The sequence below is a fragment of the Rutidosis leptorrhynchoides genome, chromosome 2 (genome assembly GCF_046630445.1).
Source record: "Rutidosis leptorrhynchoides isolate AG116_Rl617_1_P2 chromosome 2, CSIRO_AGI_Rlap_v1, whole genome shotgun sequence".
Taxonomy (NCBI): Eukaryota; Viridiplantae; Streptophyta; class Magnoliopsida; order Asterales; family Asteraceae; genus Rutidosis; species Rutidosis leptorrhynchoides.
In genome coordinates this window covers 83,025,189-83,042,130 of record NC_092334.1, presented here as the reverse complement: position 1 = coordinate 83,042,130, position 16,942 = coordinate 83,025,189, and the positions used below count along the sequence as shown (strand labels likewise).

The following is a 16,942-nucleotide window of genomic DNA, read 5'->3' as shown; positions in this document are numbered from 1 at the left end:
CATCTAGAATGTTTATGTTACTTATAAAGGCACTTTGTTCGTTTCCAATTAAACTCGGGATTACCTTTCTAATTCTATTAGCCATGATTTTTGAGAGGATTTTGTAATAACTATTTATAAGACTTATTGGGCGAAAATTTGAAAAGTTTAAGGGATTTTTTACCTTCAGAATGAGCGTGATGAAGGAGGCGTTGCATCCATTTGAGATTGAGCCTGAGGTCTAGAACCAAGTGATTGCTTTCATGAGGTCGACTTTGAAGATATCCCAGAAGTTGATGTAAAATAACAAATTGAACCCATCGGGTCCCGGAGATTTATTTTTTCCACAACTCTTTATTGCCTCAAGTGTTTCGCGTTCTGAAAACTCTTCTTCAAGTTTATCTGCAAGAACTTTTTCGATTCTAGGTCCATCCCAATTTTCTAGTTGAAGACCGTCATTCTTGTTACCCGAGAAAAGGTTTGCGAAATGCTTGTGGGCTTCATTTTTAATCACAGCAGGATCCGTGGTCCAAACTCCATTAGCATTGACTCCTTGGATATTATTCTTGTGTTGTCGTTTGCGAATACATGAGTGAAAAAACTTGCTATTCTCGTCACTTTCTAAATCCCATTTATACCTTGCTTTTTGTTTTAGCATTTCTGTTTCATTTTTTTCTTTTTGAAGGAGCTTATCACGATCCATTTTCCATGCTAGTATATCATTATCATTTAGGTTAGACACTTCAGCTTTTAGCTCCCAATCGACTACCTTCTTTGTGGGTTCTTCGATTTCACCTTTTAATTTACATTGTGAGGTGGAGAACCATTTTTTGAGTTCCATTTTAACATTTTTCAATTTTTCTCTAAAGATAACATCATGTCTCCACCCCTTAACTTCCATACTCCAAGCCTTTTCGACAATACTATGTGCATCTTTATGTTTTATCCATTCATCGAAGACTTTAATCGGTTTCGGCCCAAAATCAATATTACCCTCTTGTAGCATTATCGGGCAATGATCCGTGAATTTTTAATCAAGCACAACCGCATTCAAATTAGGCCATTGTTGTAGAACATTTTCGGAGATGAGAAATCTGTCAAGTTTACTAAATTTGTTGCCATTATCACTAATCCTAGTATATAGCCGGCCTCAAAGCGGGATATCAAGAATATTGCAATCCTTTATGAATTCGTTAAACTATTTAGCTCTATTTTCAATAAACAAGGTATTTTTCCTTTCGGAGGCAAACCTTACTTCATTGAAATCCCCAAAAATCATCCATAAGGCCTCATCATAATTCATAACCTCTTTCAGATCTTTCCACATTTAAATATTATTGATATAATAGTAATTATTATATAATTATATATAAAATTATTAAAAAATACTTTCTCCGTCCAGCGACGGAGCTTGAACGTCAAAAATGAGGGGCCATAATAATTAAAAAAAATCGTATACAGTATGCTAGCGAGGTTGGTGGGGCCAATACTTAAATTTACCATGTCTAGTCCTTAAAACTATAGAATTTGCTATTAAGGACATATTGTTTTGGGGGGACCATGGCACCCCCTGCCCTACAGAAGCTTCGTCGCTGTCTTCGTCCCACCACAAGTGTCCACATTTCTATTTTGGAATGTCCCATTACAAGTGTCCACTTTGTATTTCAACCAATAAGAAGAGGTTATTCTGGAGAGAGAAGATTTCTGATTTGTGGAGAATGAAGTTAGCGGGATTTCCTAAAACTGTGTGCAAAAAGTAAGTGGACACTTGTAATGGGATGGATGGAGTAATATTTTGTGTATATAAATGCAAAGCTTGTGACGACCCGGAAATTTCCGACCAAATTTAAACTTAATCTTTATATGATTTAATGTTTCTGACAAGATAAGCAAAGTCTGTAATGTTGATGTTTCAAAAATTTTGAACTATTTTATATATATTCAATTAACCTTCGACTGTTTTCCAACGATTCACGAACAATTAATTGCAAATAGATATGAACATATATATATATATATATATATATATATATATATATATATATATATATATATATATATATATATATATATATATATATATATATATATATATATATATATATATATATATATATATATATATATATATATATATAATAATTTGAAATACATTAATAAATATTATACGGTCTAATTATTAAAATTAAGTATGTAAAATAATTTACGATATAATAAAACTTGTTGTTAAAACGTAATTATTGCAGTTTGATTTTATATATATATATATATATATATATATATATATATATATATTACATAGACTTTGTAATATGTATATATATATATATATATATATATATATATATATATATATATATATATATATATATATATATATATATATATATATATATATATTACATAGACTTTGTACATGTTTATAATAACATTCAATTGTCATTTCATTTCTTATCAAACAAGTATAATATAAATTTATGAGAACTTTAAGTAAACGTTGATTCGTAAAATTATTAAAAGCGTAATAATGTCGGTAGGATGCTACAACTTATGGCTACTTTAATTAATTCTATATATATGCATAAGTTCGGTGACTTTACCAAATTGTTATTTTAAGATACATAGATACTACATATATCACAAACCCACTTGTTCTTTTTGTATATATTGATCAAACATATACATGCACCATCACTATTCTTCTCATTTTTCCCCCTAGTATCCTCACTTACTTGAATCACCCTTTAACTATTTTTGTTTAGTTGCTTTTGTATTCCAAGAACTGGCCACCACCATACGTTATTACTCCTACAATTTGTTGCAATTTAATAAGATATATATCATTCACATGTATGTTGTTGGCCACTATATATCACTATTTTGATTATCATTTATCTTCCAAGATCAATCACTCAATACATAGAGATATGGAGATTAACCAAAAGTCAAAACACTTTTCTCCTTTCCGTTTCCAATCACTATCAATCCCAACTTTAAACTGTGCCAAATTACATTATTATACCAACCCATAAACGTTTCAAATGATAATTATTGAATTACTTTTATGTGTCACCATTTTTGTTTGTTGTTCCTCACAATCTTAAGCACACTTATTATATAGATACATATGTTTATAGCAACACACTCTTCATATTTGGAGGCAAGAATCATCGGATATTACAACCATCCATCACCATGGCCATCACCTTAAATCACTTAACACCACCATGAACCATCTCCTGTTACCTTCATCTCCTTCTTTCGACTGACCACCCAGCAACCATTTTAAACCACCATTAGAACCCACCACTATATCATTACCATCTCCAACCTTGAATCAAACCACCATACACCACATTGAAACAATCCTAATCAAAACTTATTTCTAATTTTCTATTTCCTATTAAACTACCTGCAACCATAGTGAGCAAACAAACACCATATGTGCTCATTCGAAATTCGCTGTTTTCTTTTATTGATTCGAGGCTGCTATCAACCGAGGCCACCATAATTAACACTTTCACAATCATCACCCATATTGCCACCACAACCCATCATCGAAAATCACAACCCCACCATGGTACTCCTGCTGCTACAGTTACAGTTGTTCGGATTTTAGTTAAATCAACACCACCATTGACGTCTTCATCATAAACCATCGAACACCATAGGTAATCATCATCCTTTTATTGCTTATTTCTGTTTCTGTTTTTGAATCATAACCAAACCAAAACACCTTCAACATTAGTCCCTGCTGCAGCTATACCTTCTGTTTTATCTGTTTTAATCTCAACATACCCAAAAACCCATTCGATTACAGGCCACTGTTGAACAACATTGCTTTTCGAAACTAGCTAGAACATGTTACATTATAAACTACTACCAATCCCGTCTTGTTCTGCTAATATACGATATGAGAAAACCATGATAGTTAAATGATTAAATTGAGAAAAAGAAGAAACAGATATTCATATTATTCAACAAATACTGATCGTGATTTCTATTCAATTTCATCAGCTCAACTTCATAGCATTCAATTATTGAGCACCAACATATTATGTGATGGAATTCATGAACAATAACAACAACATAACCGTTACAAAATCATTAGAAAGTATAAACAGTAACAGATTTATAGCTAATCGATTTAAGTTCACCTTCGTTTGAACCTGCAAGCTCGTTTCGGTCTCCGGAGAAAAACATTGACGTTAAGAATGAATTACACACCGATTATGATTCTTTCTCGATCATACAAACTATGTGATGCTTTTAATCGATCTGAATTTAATCTTAGATTTCCAGATCTCAAAATCAACACTCGTTCTTTATCGGACAACATTATGATTCGATTGATATATGATGTTTTAGGATTTACGGTTGATCCCCGAGTGTTTGTAGAAGGATTTGGGACGATGTTCCTGAAATGTCCCGTTCTTATTGATTAAAAACGTTCCATATTAATTGATTTTGTTGCGAGGTTTTGACCTCTATATGAGACGTTTTTCAAAGACTGCATTCATTTTAAAACAAACCATAACCTTTATTTCATCAATAAAGGTTTAAAAAGCTTTACGTAGATTATCAAATAATGATAATCTAAAATATCCTGTTTACACACGACCATTACATAATGGTTTACAATACAAATATGTTACAACAAAATAAGTTTCTTGAATGCAGTTTTTACACAATATCATACAAGCATGGACTCCAAATCTCGTCCTTATTTAAGTATGCGACAGCGGAAGCTCTTAATAATCACCTGAGAATAAATATGCTTAAAACGTCAACAAAAAATGTTGGTGAGTTATAGGTTTAACCTATATATATCAAATCATAATAATAGACCACAAGATTTCATATTTCAATACACATCCCATACATAGAGATTAAAATCATTCATATGGTGAACACCTGGTAACCGACATTAACAAGATGCATATATAAGAATATCCCCATCATTCCGGGACACCCTTCGGATATGATATAAATTTCGAAGTACTAAAGCATCCGTTACTTTGGATGGGGTTTGTTAGGCCCAATAGATCTATCTTTAGGATTCGCGTCAATTAGGGTGTCTGTTCCCTAATTCTTAGATTACCAGACTTAATAAAAAGGGGCATATTCGATTTCAATAATTCAACCATAGAATGTAGTTTCACGTACTTGTGTCTATTTTGTAAATCATTTATAAAACCTGCATGTATTCTCATCCCAAAAATATTAGATTTTAAAAGTGGGACTATAACTCACTTTCACAGATTTTTACTTCGTCGGGAAGTAAGACTTGGCCACTGGTTGATTCACGAACCTATAACAATATATACATATATATCAAAGTATGTTCAAAATATATTTACAACACTTTTAATATATTTTTATGTTTTAAGTTTATTAAGTTAGCTGTCCTCGTTAGTAACCTACAACTAGTTGTCCACAGTTAGATGTACAGAAATAAATCGATAAATATTATCTTGAACCAATCCACGACCCAGTGTATACGTATCTCAGTATTGATCACAACTCAAACTATATATATTTTGGAATCAACCTCAACCCTGTATAGCTAACTCCAACATTCACATATAGAGTGTCTATGGTTGTTCCAAAATATATATAGATGTGTCGACATGATAGGTCGAAACATTGTATACGTGTCTATGGTATCTCAAGATTACATAATATACAATACAAGTTGATTAAGTTATGGTTGGAATAGATTTGTTACCAATTTTCACGTAGCTAAAATGAGAAAAATTATCCAATCTTGTTTTACCCATAACTTCTTCATTTTAAATCCGTTTTGAGTGAATCAAATTGCTATGGTTTCATATTGAACTCTATTTTATGAATCTAAACAGAAAAAGTATAGGTTTATAGTCGGAAAAATAAGTTACAAGTCGTTTTTGTAAAGGTAGTCATTTCAGTCGAAAGAACGACGTCTAGATGACCATTTTAGAAAACATACTTCCACTTTGAGTTTAACCATAATTTTTGGATATAGTGTCATGTTCATAATAAAAATCATTTTCTCAGAATAACAACTTTTAAATCAAAGTTTATCATAGTTTTTAATTAACTAACCCAAAACAGCCCGCGGTGCTACTACGACGGCGTAAATCCGGTTTTACGGTGTTTTTCGTGTTTCCAGGTTTTAAATCATTAAGTTAGCATATCATATAGATATAGAACATGTGTTTAGTTGATTTTAAAAGTCAAGTTAGAAGGATTAACTTTTGTTTGCGAACAAGTTTAGAATTAACTAAACTATGTTCTAGTGATTACAAGTTTAAACCTTCGAATAAGATAGCTTTATATGTATGAATCAAATGATGTTATGAACATCATTACTACCTTAAGTTTCTTGGATAAACCTACTGTAAAAGAGAAAAAATGGATCTAGCTTCAACGGATCCTTGGATGGCTCGAAGTTCTTGAAGCAGAATCATGACACGAAAACAAGTTCAAGTAAGATCATCACTTGAAATAAGATTGTTATAGTTATAGAAATTGAACCAAAGTTTGAATATGATTATTACCTTGTATTAGAATGATAACCTACTGTAAGAAACAAAGATTTCTTGAGGTTGGATGATCACCTTACAAGATTGGAAGTAAGCTAGCAAACTTGAAAGTATTCTTGATTTTATGTAACTAGAACTTGTAGAATATATGAAGAACACTTAGAACTTGAAGATAGAACTTGAGAGAGATCAATTAGATGAAGAAAATTGAAGAATGAAAGTGTTTGTGGGTGTTTTTGGTCGTTGGTGTATGGATTAGATATAAAGGATATGTAATTTTGTTTTCATGTAAATAAGTCATGAATGATTACTCATATTTTTGTAATTTTATGAGATATTTCATGCTAGTTGCCAAATGATGGTTCTCACATGTGTTAGGTGACTCACATGGGCTGCTAAGAGCTGATCATTGGAGTGTATATACCAATAGTACATACATCTAAAAGCTGTGTATTGTACGAGTACGAATACGGGTGTATACGAGTAGAATTGTTGATGAAACTGAACGAGGATGTAATTATCAGCATTTTTGTTAAGTAGAAGTATTTTGATAAGTGTATTGAAGTCTTTCAAAAGTGTATAAATACATATTAAAACACTACATGTATATACATTTTAACTGAGTCGTTAAGTCATCGTTAGTCGTTACATGTAAGTGTTGTTTTGAAACCTTTAGGTTAACGATCTTGTTAAATGTTGTTAACCCAATGTTTATAATATCAAATGAGATTTTAAATTATTATATTATCATGATATTATCTTGTATGAATATCTCTTAATATGATATATATATACATTAAATGTCTTTACAACGATAATCGTTACATATATGTCTCGTTTAAAAATCATTAAGTTAGTAGTCTTGTTTTTACATATGTAGTTCATTGTTAATATACTTAATGATATGTTTACTTATCATAGTATCATGTTAACTATATATATATCCATATATATGTCATCATATAGTTTTTACAAGTTTTAACGTTCGTGAATCACCGGTCAACTTGGGTGGTCAATTGTCTATATGAAACATATTTCAATTAATCAAGTCTTAACAAGTTTGATTGCTTAACATGTTGGAAACATTTAATCATGTAAATATCAATCTCAATTAATATATATAAACATGGAAAAGTTCGGGTCACTACAGTACCTACCCGTTAAATAAATTTCGTCCCGAAATTTTAAGCTGTTGAAGGTGTTGACGAATCTTCTGGAAATAGATGCGGGTATTTCTTCTTCATCTGATCTTCATGCTCCCAGGTGAACTCGGATCCTCTACGAGCATTCCATCGAACCTTAACAATTGGTATCTTGTTTTGCTTAAGTCTTTTAACCTCACGATCCATTATTTCGACGGGTTCTTCGATGAATTGAAGTTTTTCGTTGATTTGGATTTCATCTAACGGAAAGTGTTATGTACAGCCGCGAGTTGTTGAGGTAACTCAAGTCGGTAAGCTACTGGTCCGACACGATCAATAATCTTGAATGGTCCAATATACCTTGGATTTAATTTCCCTCGTTTACCAAATCGAACAACGCCTTTCCAAGGTGCAACTTTAAGCATGACCATCTCTCCAATTTCAAATTCTATATCTTTTCTTTTAATGTCAGCGTAGCTCTTTTGTCGACTTTGGGCGGTTTTCAACCGTTGTTGAATTTGGATGATCTTCTCGGTAGTTTCTTGTATAATCTCCGGACCCGTAATCTGTCTATCCCCCACTTCACTCCAACAAATCGGAGACCTGCACTTTCTACCATAAAGTGCTTCAAATGGCACCATCTCAATGCTTGAATGGTAGCTGTTGTTGTAGGAAAATTCTGCTAACGGTAGATGTCGATCCCAACTGTTTCCGAAATTAATAACACATGCTCGTAGCATGTCTTCAAGCATTTGTATCGTCCTTTTGCTCTGCCCATCAGTTTTTGGATGATAGGCAGTACTCATGTCTAGACGAGTTCCTAATGCTTGCTGTAATGTCTGCCAGAATCTTGAAATAAATCTACCATCCCTATCAGAGATAATAGAGATTGGTATTCCATGTCTGGAGACGACTTCCTTCAAATACAGTCGTGCTAACTTCTCCATCTTGTCATCTTTTCTTATTGGCATGAAGTGTGCTGATTTGGTGAGACGATCAACTATTACCCAAATAGTATCAAAACCACTTGCAGTCCTTGGCAATTTAGTGATGAAATCCATGGTAATGTTTTCCCATTTCCATTCCGGGATTTCGGGTTGTTGAAGTAGACCTGATGGTTTCTGATGCTCCGCTTTGACCTTAGAACACGTCAAACATTCTCCTACGTATTTAGCAACATCAGCTTTCATACCCGGCCACCAAAAATGTTTCTTGAGATCCTTGTACATCTTCCCCGTTCCAGGATGTATTGAGTATCTGGTTTTATGAGCTTCTCTAAGTACCATTTCTCTCATATCTCCAAATTTTGGTACCCAAATCCTTTCAGCCCTATACCGGGTTCCGTCTTCCCGAATATTAAGATGCTTCTCTGATCCTTTGGGTATTTCATCCTTTAAATTTCTCTCTTTTAAAACTCCTTGTTGCGCCTCCTTTATTTGAGTAGTAAGGTTTTTATGAATCATTATATTCATAGATTTTACTCGAATGGGTTCTCTGTCCTTCCTGCTCAAGGCATCGGCTACCACATTTTGCCTTCCCCGGGTGGTAACGAATCTCAAAGTCATAATCATTCAATAATTCAATCCACCTACGCTGCCTCATATTCAGTTGTTTCTGACTAAATATGTGTTGAAGACTTTTGTGGTCGGTATATATAATAATTTTGACCCCATATAAGTAGTGCCTCCAAGTCTTTAATGCAAAAACAACCGCGCCTAATTCCAAATCATGCGTCGTATAATTTTGTTCGTGAATCTTCAATTGTCTAGACGCATAAGCAATCACCTTCGTTCATTGCATTAATACACAACCGAGACCTTGCTTTGATGCGTCACAATAAATCACAAAATCATCATTCCCTTCAGGCAATGACAATATAGGTGCCGTAGTTAGCTTTTTCTTCAATAACTGAAACGCTTTCTCTTGTTCATCATTCCATTCAAATTTATTCCCTTTATGCGTTAATGCAGTCAAGGGTTTTGCTATTCTGGAAAAGTCTTGGATGAACCTTCTGTAGTAACCAGCTAGTCCTAAAAACTGGCATATGTGTTTCGGAGTTTTCGGAGTTTCCCACTTTTCAACAGTTTCTATCTTTGCCGGATCCACCTTAATACCTTCTTTGTTCACTATGTGACCGAGGAATTGAACTTCTTCCAACTAAAATGCACACTTTGAAAACTTAGCGTACAATTCTTCCTTCCTCAATACTTCTAACACCTTTCTCAAATGTTCACCGTGTTCTTGGTCATTCTTTGAGTAAATAAGTATGTCATCAATGAAAACAATGACAAACTTGTCAAGGTATGGTCCACACACTCGGTTCATAAGGTCCATGAACACAGCTGGTGCATTAGTTAAACCAAACGGCATGACCATAAACTCGTAATGACTGTAACGTGTTCTGAAAGCAGTCTTTGGAATATCATCTTCTTTCACCCGCATTTGATGATACCCGGAACGTAAGTCAATCTTTGAATAAACAGACTAGCCTTGTAGTTGATCAAATAAGTCATCGATTCTCGGTAGTGGGTAGCGGTTCTTGATGGTAAGTTTGTTTAACTCTCGGTAGTCGATACACAACCTGAATGTACCATCTTTCTTGTTGACAAACAAAACAGGAGCTCCCCACGGTGATGTGCTTGGTCGAATGAAACCACGCTCTAAAATTTCTTGTAATTGGCTTTGCAGTTCTTTCATCTCGCTGGGTGCGAGTCTGTAAGGAGCACGAGCTATTGGTGCAGCTCCTGGTACAAGATCTATTTGAAATTCAACGGATCGATGTGGGGGTAATCCCGGTAATTCTTTCGGAAATACATCGGGAAATTCTTTTGCAATGGGAACATCATTGATGCTCTTTTCTTCAGTTTGTACTTTCTTGACGTGTGCTAGAACAGCATAGCAACCTTTTCTTATTAGTTTTTGTGCCTTCAAATTACTAATAAGATGTAGCTTCGTGTTGCCCTTTTCTCCGTACACCATTAAGGATTTTCTTTTTTCTCGTATAATGCGAATTGCATTTTTGTAACAAACGATCTCTGCTTTCACTTCTTTCAACCAGTCCATACCGATTATCACATCAAAACTCCCTAACTCTACTGGTATCAAATCAATCTTAAATGTTTTGCTAACCAGTTTAATTTCTCGATTCCGACATATATTATCTGCTGAAATTAATTTACCATTTGCTAATTCGAGTAAAAATTTACTATCCAAAGGCGTCAATGGACAACTTAATTTAGCACAAAAATCTCTACTCATATAGCTTCTATCCGCACCCGAATCAAATAAAACGTAAGCAGATTTATTGTCAATAAGAAACGTACCCGTAACAAGCTCCGGGTCTTCCTGTGCCTCTGCCGCATTAATATTGAAAACTCTTCCGCGGCCTTGTCCATTCGTGTTCTCCTGGTTCGGGCAATTTCTAATAATGTGGCCCGGTTTTCCACATTTATAACAAACTACATTGGCATAACTTGCTCCGACACTACTTGCTCCGCCATTACTCGTTCCGACACCATTTGTTCCTTTCGTTCTATTAACCCCTGGTCCGTAGACCTCACACTTCGCCGCGCTATGACCATTTCTTTTACACTTGTTGCAAAATTTGGTGCAGAACCCCGAGTGATACTTTTCGCACCTTTGGCATAGCTGCTTCTGATTGTTGTTGTTGTTGTTGTTGCGGTTATTATTGTTGTTGGGATGATTGTTGTAGTTGCTGTTGTTGTTGTTGTTGTTGTTGTTGTTGTTGTTATTGTTGGGCCGTTTGTTGTAGTTGTGATTGATGTTGCGATTGTTGGGATAATTATTGCGATTATTGTTGTAATTGCTGTTGTTGTTGTATTGGTGATTCTTATCACCGTTTTCCTCCCACTTTCTTTTGACTTGCTTCACATTGGCCTCTTCAGCAGTCTGTTCTTTAATTCTTTCTTCAATCTGGTTCACTAGTTTGTGAGCCATTCTACATGCCTGTTGTATGGAGGCGGGCTCGTGTGAACTTATATCTTCTTGGATTCTTTCCGGTAATCCTTTCACAAACGCGTCGATCTTCTCTTCCTCATCTTCGAATGCTCCCGGACACAATAGGCACAATTCTGTGAATCGTCTTTCGTACATGGTAATATCAAATCCTTGGGTTCGTAACCCTCTAAGTTCTGTCTTGAGCTTATTGACCTCGGTTCTGGGATGGTACTTCTCGTTCATCAAGTGCTTGAATGCTGACCACGGTAGTGCGTACGCATTATCTTGTCCCACTTGCTCTAGATAGGTATTCCACCATGTTAACGCAGAACCTGTGAAGGTATGCGTAGCGTACTTTACTTTGTCCTCTTCAGTACACTTACTTATGGCAAACACCGATTCGACCTTCTCGGTCTACCGTTTCAATCCGATCGGTCCTTCGGTTCCATCAAATTTCAAAGGTTTGCAGGCAGTGAATTCTTTGTAGGTGCATCCTACACAATTTCCTGTACTGCTAGATCCAAGGTTATTGTTGGTATGTAGCGCAGCCTGTACTGCGGCTATGTTTGAAGCTAGAAAAGTACGGAATTCCTCTTCATTCATATTCACGGTGTGTCAAGTAGTCGGTGCCATTTCCTTCAAAATAGTCAAATGGAACAAGTTAATCATACAGAATATTAAGAGTAGTTAATAGTATTTCGTAGCATAATATGAACTCATTTATAAAAGCTTTTTCTTCATATTAGCGTTTTATAAGTTTAAATTCGGGTAGTACCTACCCGTTAAGTTCATACTTAGTAGCTAATATACAATTCAACTACTACAATTCTATATGAAAAACTGATTATAATAATATTTCGCGTTCAAACTTTTATACAATATTTTACAAACTTACAACACCGCTTATTTTACATAAAGCATGAAATATAGAACACAATAACTTTGATACAAGATAGTTGTGAAGATAATTCTAGCTAGTACACAAGTCGTTCAGCAAAGGCAATAAAGACACGTAATTCATACGTCCAGAAACAAGTCATGCATTCTGGTTTTACTAGGACTACTTCCCATCCTTGGTCTTGTGGAACATAACCGTTATGGCCGTTGATAAGACAGCGTGTTGTAACGTCATCAAAGGGACGAGGGTTACGTAATGTCCAACAGTCCCGTAACAATCTAAAAACCTCATTTCTTACCCCAATTACCGACTCCGTCACTTGTGGAAACGTTTTGTTTAATAGGTGTAGCCCGATGTTCTTGTTCTCACTTTGGTGAGAAGCGAACATTACTAATCCGTAAGCATAACATGCTTCTTTATGTTGCATGTCAGCCGCTTTTTCTAAATCATGAAGTCCAATATTCGGATATATTGAGTCAAAATAATTTCTTAACCCATTGCGTAAAATAGCATTTGGGTTCCCCGCAATATATGCGTCAAAGTAAACACATCGTAACTTATGGATTTCCCAATGCGATATCCCCATCTTTCGAACGAAAGCCTTTTATAAACCAAGGCATTCTTGGAACGTTCTTCGAATGTCTTACAAACTGATCTCGCCTTAAATAGTTGTGCCGAAGAATTCTGACCGACTCTAGATAAGATTTCATCAATCATGTCTCCGGGTAGGTCTCTTAAAATATTGGGTTGTCTATCCATTTTGTGTTTTTATACTGTAAAATAGACAAGAGTTAGATTCATAAAAAAAATACTTATTAATACAAGCAATTTTTACATATATCATAAAGCATAAGCACACTATATTACATATATTACACCACACGAATACAACTATCTTATTCCGACTCGCTTGTTTCTTCTTCTTTGGTTTTGGTTCGTTTTGCCAAGTTTCTAGGGATATATGATGTTCCCCTAATACGAGCCGTCGTTTTCCACATTGGTTTAGAAAAACCTGGTGGTTTAGAGGTTCCCGGGTCATTGTTACAACTTAAGGACTTCGGGGGTTGACGATACATATAAAGTTCATCGGGGTTGGAATTAGATTTCTCTATTTTTATGCCCTTTCCCTTATTATTTTCTTTTGCCTTTTTAAATTCAGTTGGGGTAATTTCTATAACATCATCGAAATTCTCGTCGAAATCCGATTCATCGGAGAATTGGTAATCCTCCCAATATTTTGCTTCCTTAGCGGAAACACCATTGACCATAATTAACCTTGGTCGGTTGGTTGAGGATTTTCTTTTACTTAACCGTTTTATTATTTCCCCCACCGGTTCTATTTCTTCATCCGGTTCCGATTCTTCTTCCGGTTTCGATTCTTCTTCCGGTTCTGACTCTTCTTCCGGTTCCTCTTCGGGAACTTGTGAATCAGTCCACGAATCATTCCAATTTACATTTGACTCTTCATTATTATTAGGTGAGTCAATGGGACTTGTTCTAGAGGTAGACATCTATCACATAATATCAAACGCGTTAAGAGATTAATATATCACATAATATTCACATGTTAAAAATATATAGTTTCCAACAAAATTTGTTAAGCAATCATTTTTCAAATAAACACGTCGAAGTCCAGACTCACTAATGCATCCTAACAAACTCGATAAGATACACTAATGCAAAATTCTGGTTCTCTAAGACCAACGCTCGGATACCAACTGAAATGTCCCGTTCTTATTGATTAAAAACGTTCCTGATAGTGCTCCAAATGAACATATATTTAGTAGCAATATCTTCCCAACATGTAAATTATTTAGTTGTAATTGTCCTATTTTAAGTTGTAATCGTTTATATTAAATAAGTACGAAGACAAAAGGCGAAAAAGACGATTTGAAGACGCAAATGACCAAAAAGCTCAAATGTGCAAGATACAATCCAAGTGGTTCAATTTATTGATAAGAAACGTCTAAAAATGACAAAAGTACAAGTTGCGGAACGCAAAGTACAAGATATTAAATTGTACGCAAGGACGTTCGAAAATCCGGAACCAGGACATGAGTCAACTATCAACGCCCGACGCAACGGACCAAAAATTACAAGTCAGTTATGCACAAGAATATAATATAATATAATATATAAATAATTATATTAATTATTTATATTTTATATTTATATATTTATTATGTCGACAAGCTAGGAGCCAAAAGTTTGTGAGCTGGATTTTCAAACTCCACGACTCGCGGAGTTTGAAGGCCAAAAACTCCACGACTCGCGGAGCTGTCAGAAATCAAAACGCCTATAAAAGGCCATGCATTCTGCCGAGTTTTATATATAAAAATATAAATAATAATAATAATACTCTGTAATAAATAAATAAATAAATATATATATAATATATATAGTATAGGGTAGTTTTATATTAGATTAGTTCGGGTTATGTAAAGGTTATTTTACGGGTTTTAAAGTCAGAGCTCTGTCCGTGTACCACTACGCGATATCTAAACTTGAGATTGACCTTAAAGATTGAGAATTACAAACTCATGGAATTCGATGATATCTAAACTCGAGCTTGAACGAGAAAATATTTTGATCAAAATTATAAACCGATTTGTTTTCTGAAAAACCATTTTCAATGCGTTCATTACCATTGAACGTAAAATCCTAGGAATTCACCTGGAATTCATTAGGTCACCTGAACCAAATCGGATATCAACTGTAAGAACGGTGGTTGCATAGCATGGTCGGAGACAGGACCTTGTGCCAGACCGAAAAACTATAGGGTGAGCTTTACTATTGCTCCTACAAAGGATAGTACTAGCATCCGACACGTTTATAGACCATAATCAAAAGCATGTCATTAGACATTGCCTTAACAGTTGCTTGTTCAACGCTTTCCTTTACAACTGGACGGTAGTTTGCCGAAAGGTAATATACGGGACAAGTAAACTGGACGTGTTGCTTTCCTAATACAAGGTTAGCAAGCGGGTGACACAAAATCATAAGTTTTGAGCTAAAATTTTCAAATCTGAAACCCACAAAACCCACGAAAATATTTTACAAACACCGGTGAAGGGTTATTCCGGAAAACTTGTCTAGGGTAAAATCTAGCTTGAATTTTCAAAAGATCAAATGTTTTCATAAAGATCCAATTTCCTAACGGATCTAAATTTTCATAGTCATGTGGGACTGTAAACCGCCTTTCAAATGTGCACTTTGCTTTAGAAACCGAAAGTAAATCGGCTATTTGATTGCAAGTGTCGTTGACCTAAACCCGAGGCAACTGTGGATGACACACCCACCTTTAACCATGGTTCTATCGTTACTACCATTGTTCATACCGCCATCTCAAAATCACTAATGTATAAAGTGTGAAGAATAAAGAAGTGATTCGTGTGATGTATTATATTTCAAGTTCTGTATTGCTTGAGGACAAGCAACGTTCAAGTGTGGGGATATTTGATAGTGCTCCAAATGAACATATATTTAGTAGCAATATCCTCCCAACATGTAAATTATTTAGTTGTAATTGTCCTATTTTAAGTTGTAATCGTTTATATTAAATAAGTGCGAAGACAAAAGGCGAAAACGACGATTTGAAGACGCAAATGACCAAAAAGCTCAAATGTACAAGATACAATCCAAGTGGTTCAATTTATTGATAAGAAACGTCTAAAAATGACAAAAGTACAAGTTGCGGAACGCAAAGTACAAGATATTAAATTGTATGCAAGGACATTCGAAAATTCGGAACCGGGGCATGAGTCAACTATCAACGCCCGATGCAACGGACCAAAAATTACAAGTCAGTTATGCACAAGAATATAATATAATATATAAATAATTATATTAATTATTTATATTTTATATTTATATATTTATTATGTCGACAAGCTAGGAGCCAAAAGTTTGTGAGCTGGATTTTCAAACTCCGCGACTCGCGGAGTTTGAAGGCCAAAAACTCCACGACTCGCGGAGCTGTCAGAAATCAAAACGCCTATAAAAGGCCATGCATTCTGCCGAGTTTTATATATAAAAATATAAATAATAATAATAATAATACTCTGTAATAAATAAATAAATAAATATATATATAATATATATAGTATAGGGTAGTTTTATATTAGATTAGTTCGGGTTATGTAAAGGTTATTTTACGAGTTTTAAAATCGGAGCTCTGTCCGTGTACCACTACGCGATAAATAATCAATGTAAGCTATGTTCTCCTTTTTTAAATTAATGTCTCGTACTTAAGTTATTATTATGCTTATTTGAGCCAAAGTAATCATGATGTTGGACTAAATATTAAAGACGGGGTAATTGGGCTTTATACCATAATTGGGGTTTGGACAAAAGAACGACACTTGTGGAAATTAGACTATGGGCTATTAATGGGCTTTATATTTGTTTAGCTAAATGATAGTTTGTTAATTTTAATATAAAGA

General features: G+C 34.5%; 1 protein-coding gene across 1 annotated transcript; it reads right to left on the bottom strand.

Moving 5' to 3' along the window:
• Positions 1–220: 220 nt before the first annotated feature.
• LOC139888027 (uncharacterized) lies at positions 221–985 on the bottom strand. Its single transcript, XM_071871062.1, has one exon. The coding sequence runs from the start codon at positions 983–985 to the stop codon at positions 221–223; it is 765 nt and encodes a 254-aa protein (XP_071727163.1).
• Positions 986–16,942: the final 15,957 nt, after the last annotated feature.

What these genes read in the sequence shown, in the direction of transcription:
- LOC139888027 (XM_071871062.1), bottom strand. Translation starts at nt 985, where the DNA reads ATGCTACAAGAGGGTAATATTGATTTTGGGCCGAAACCGATTAAAGTC.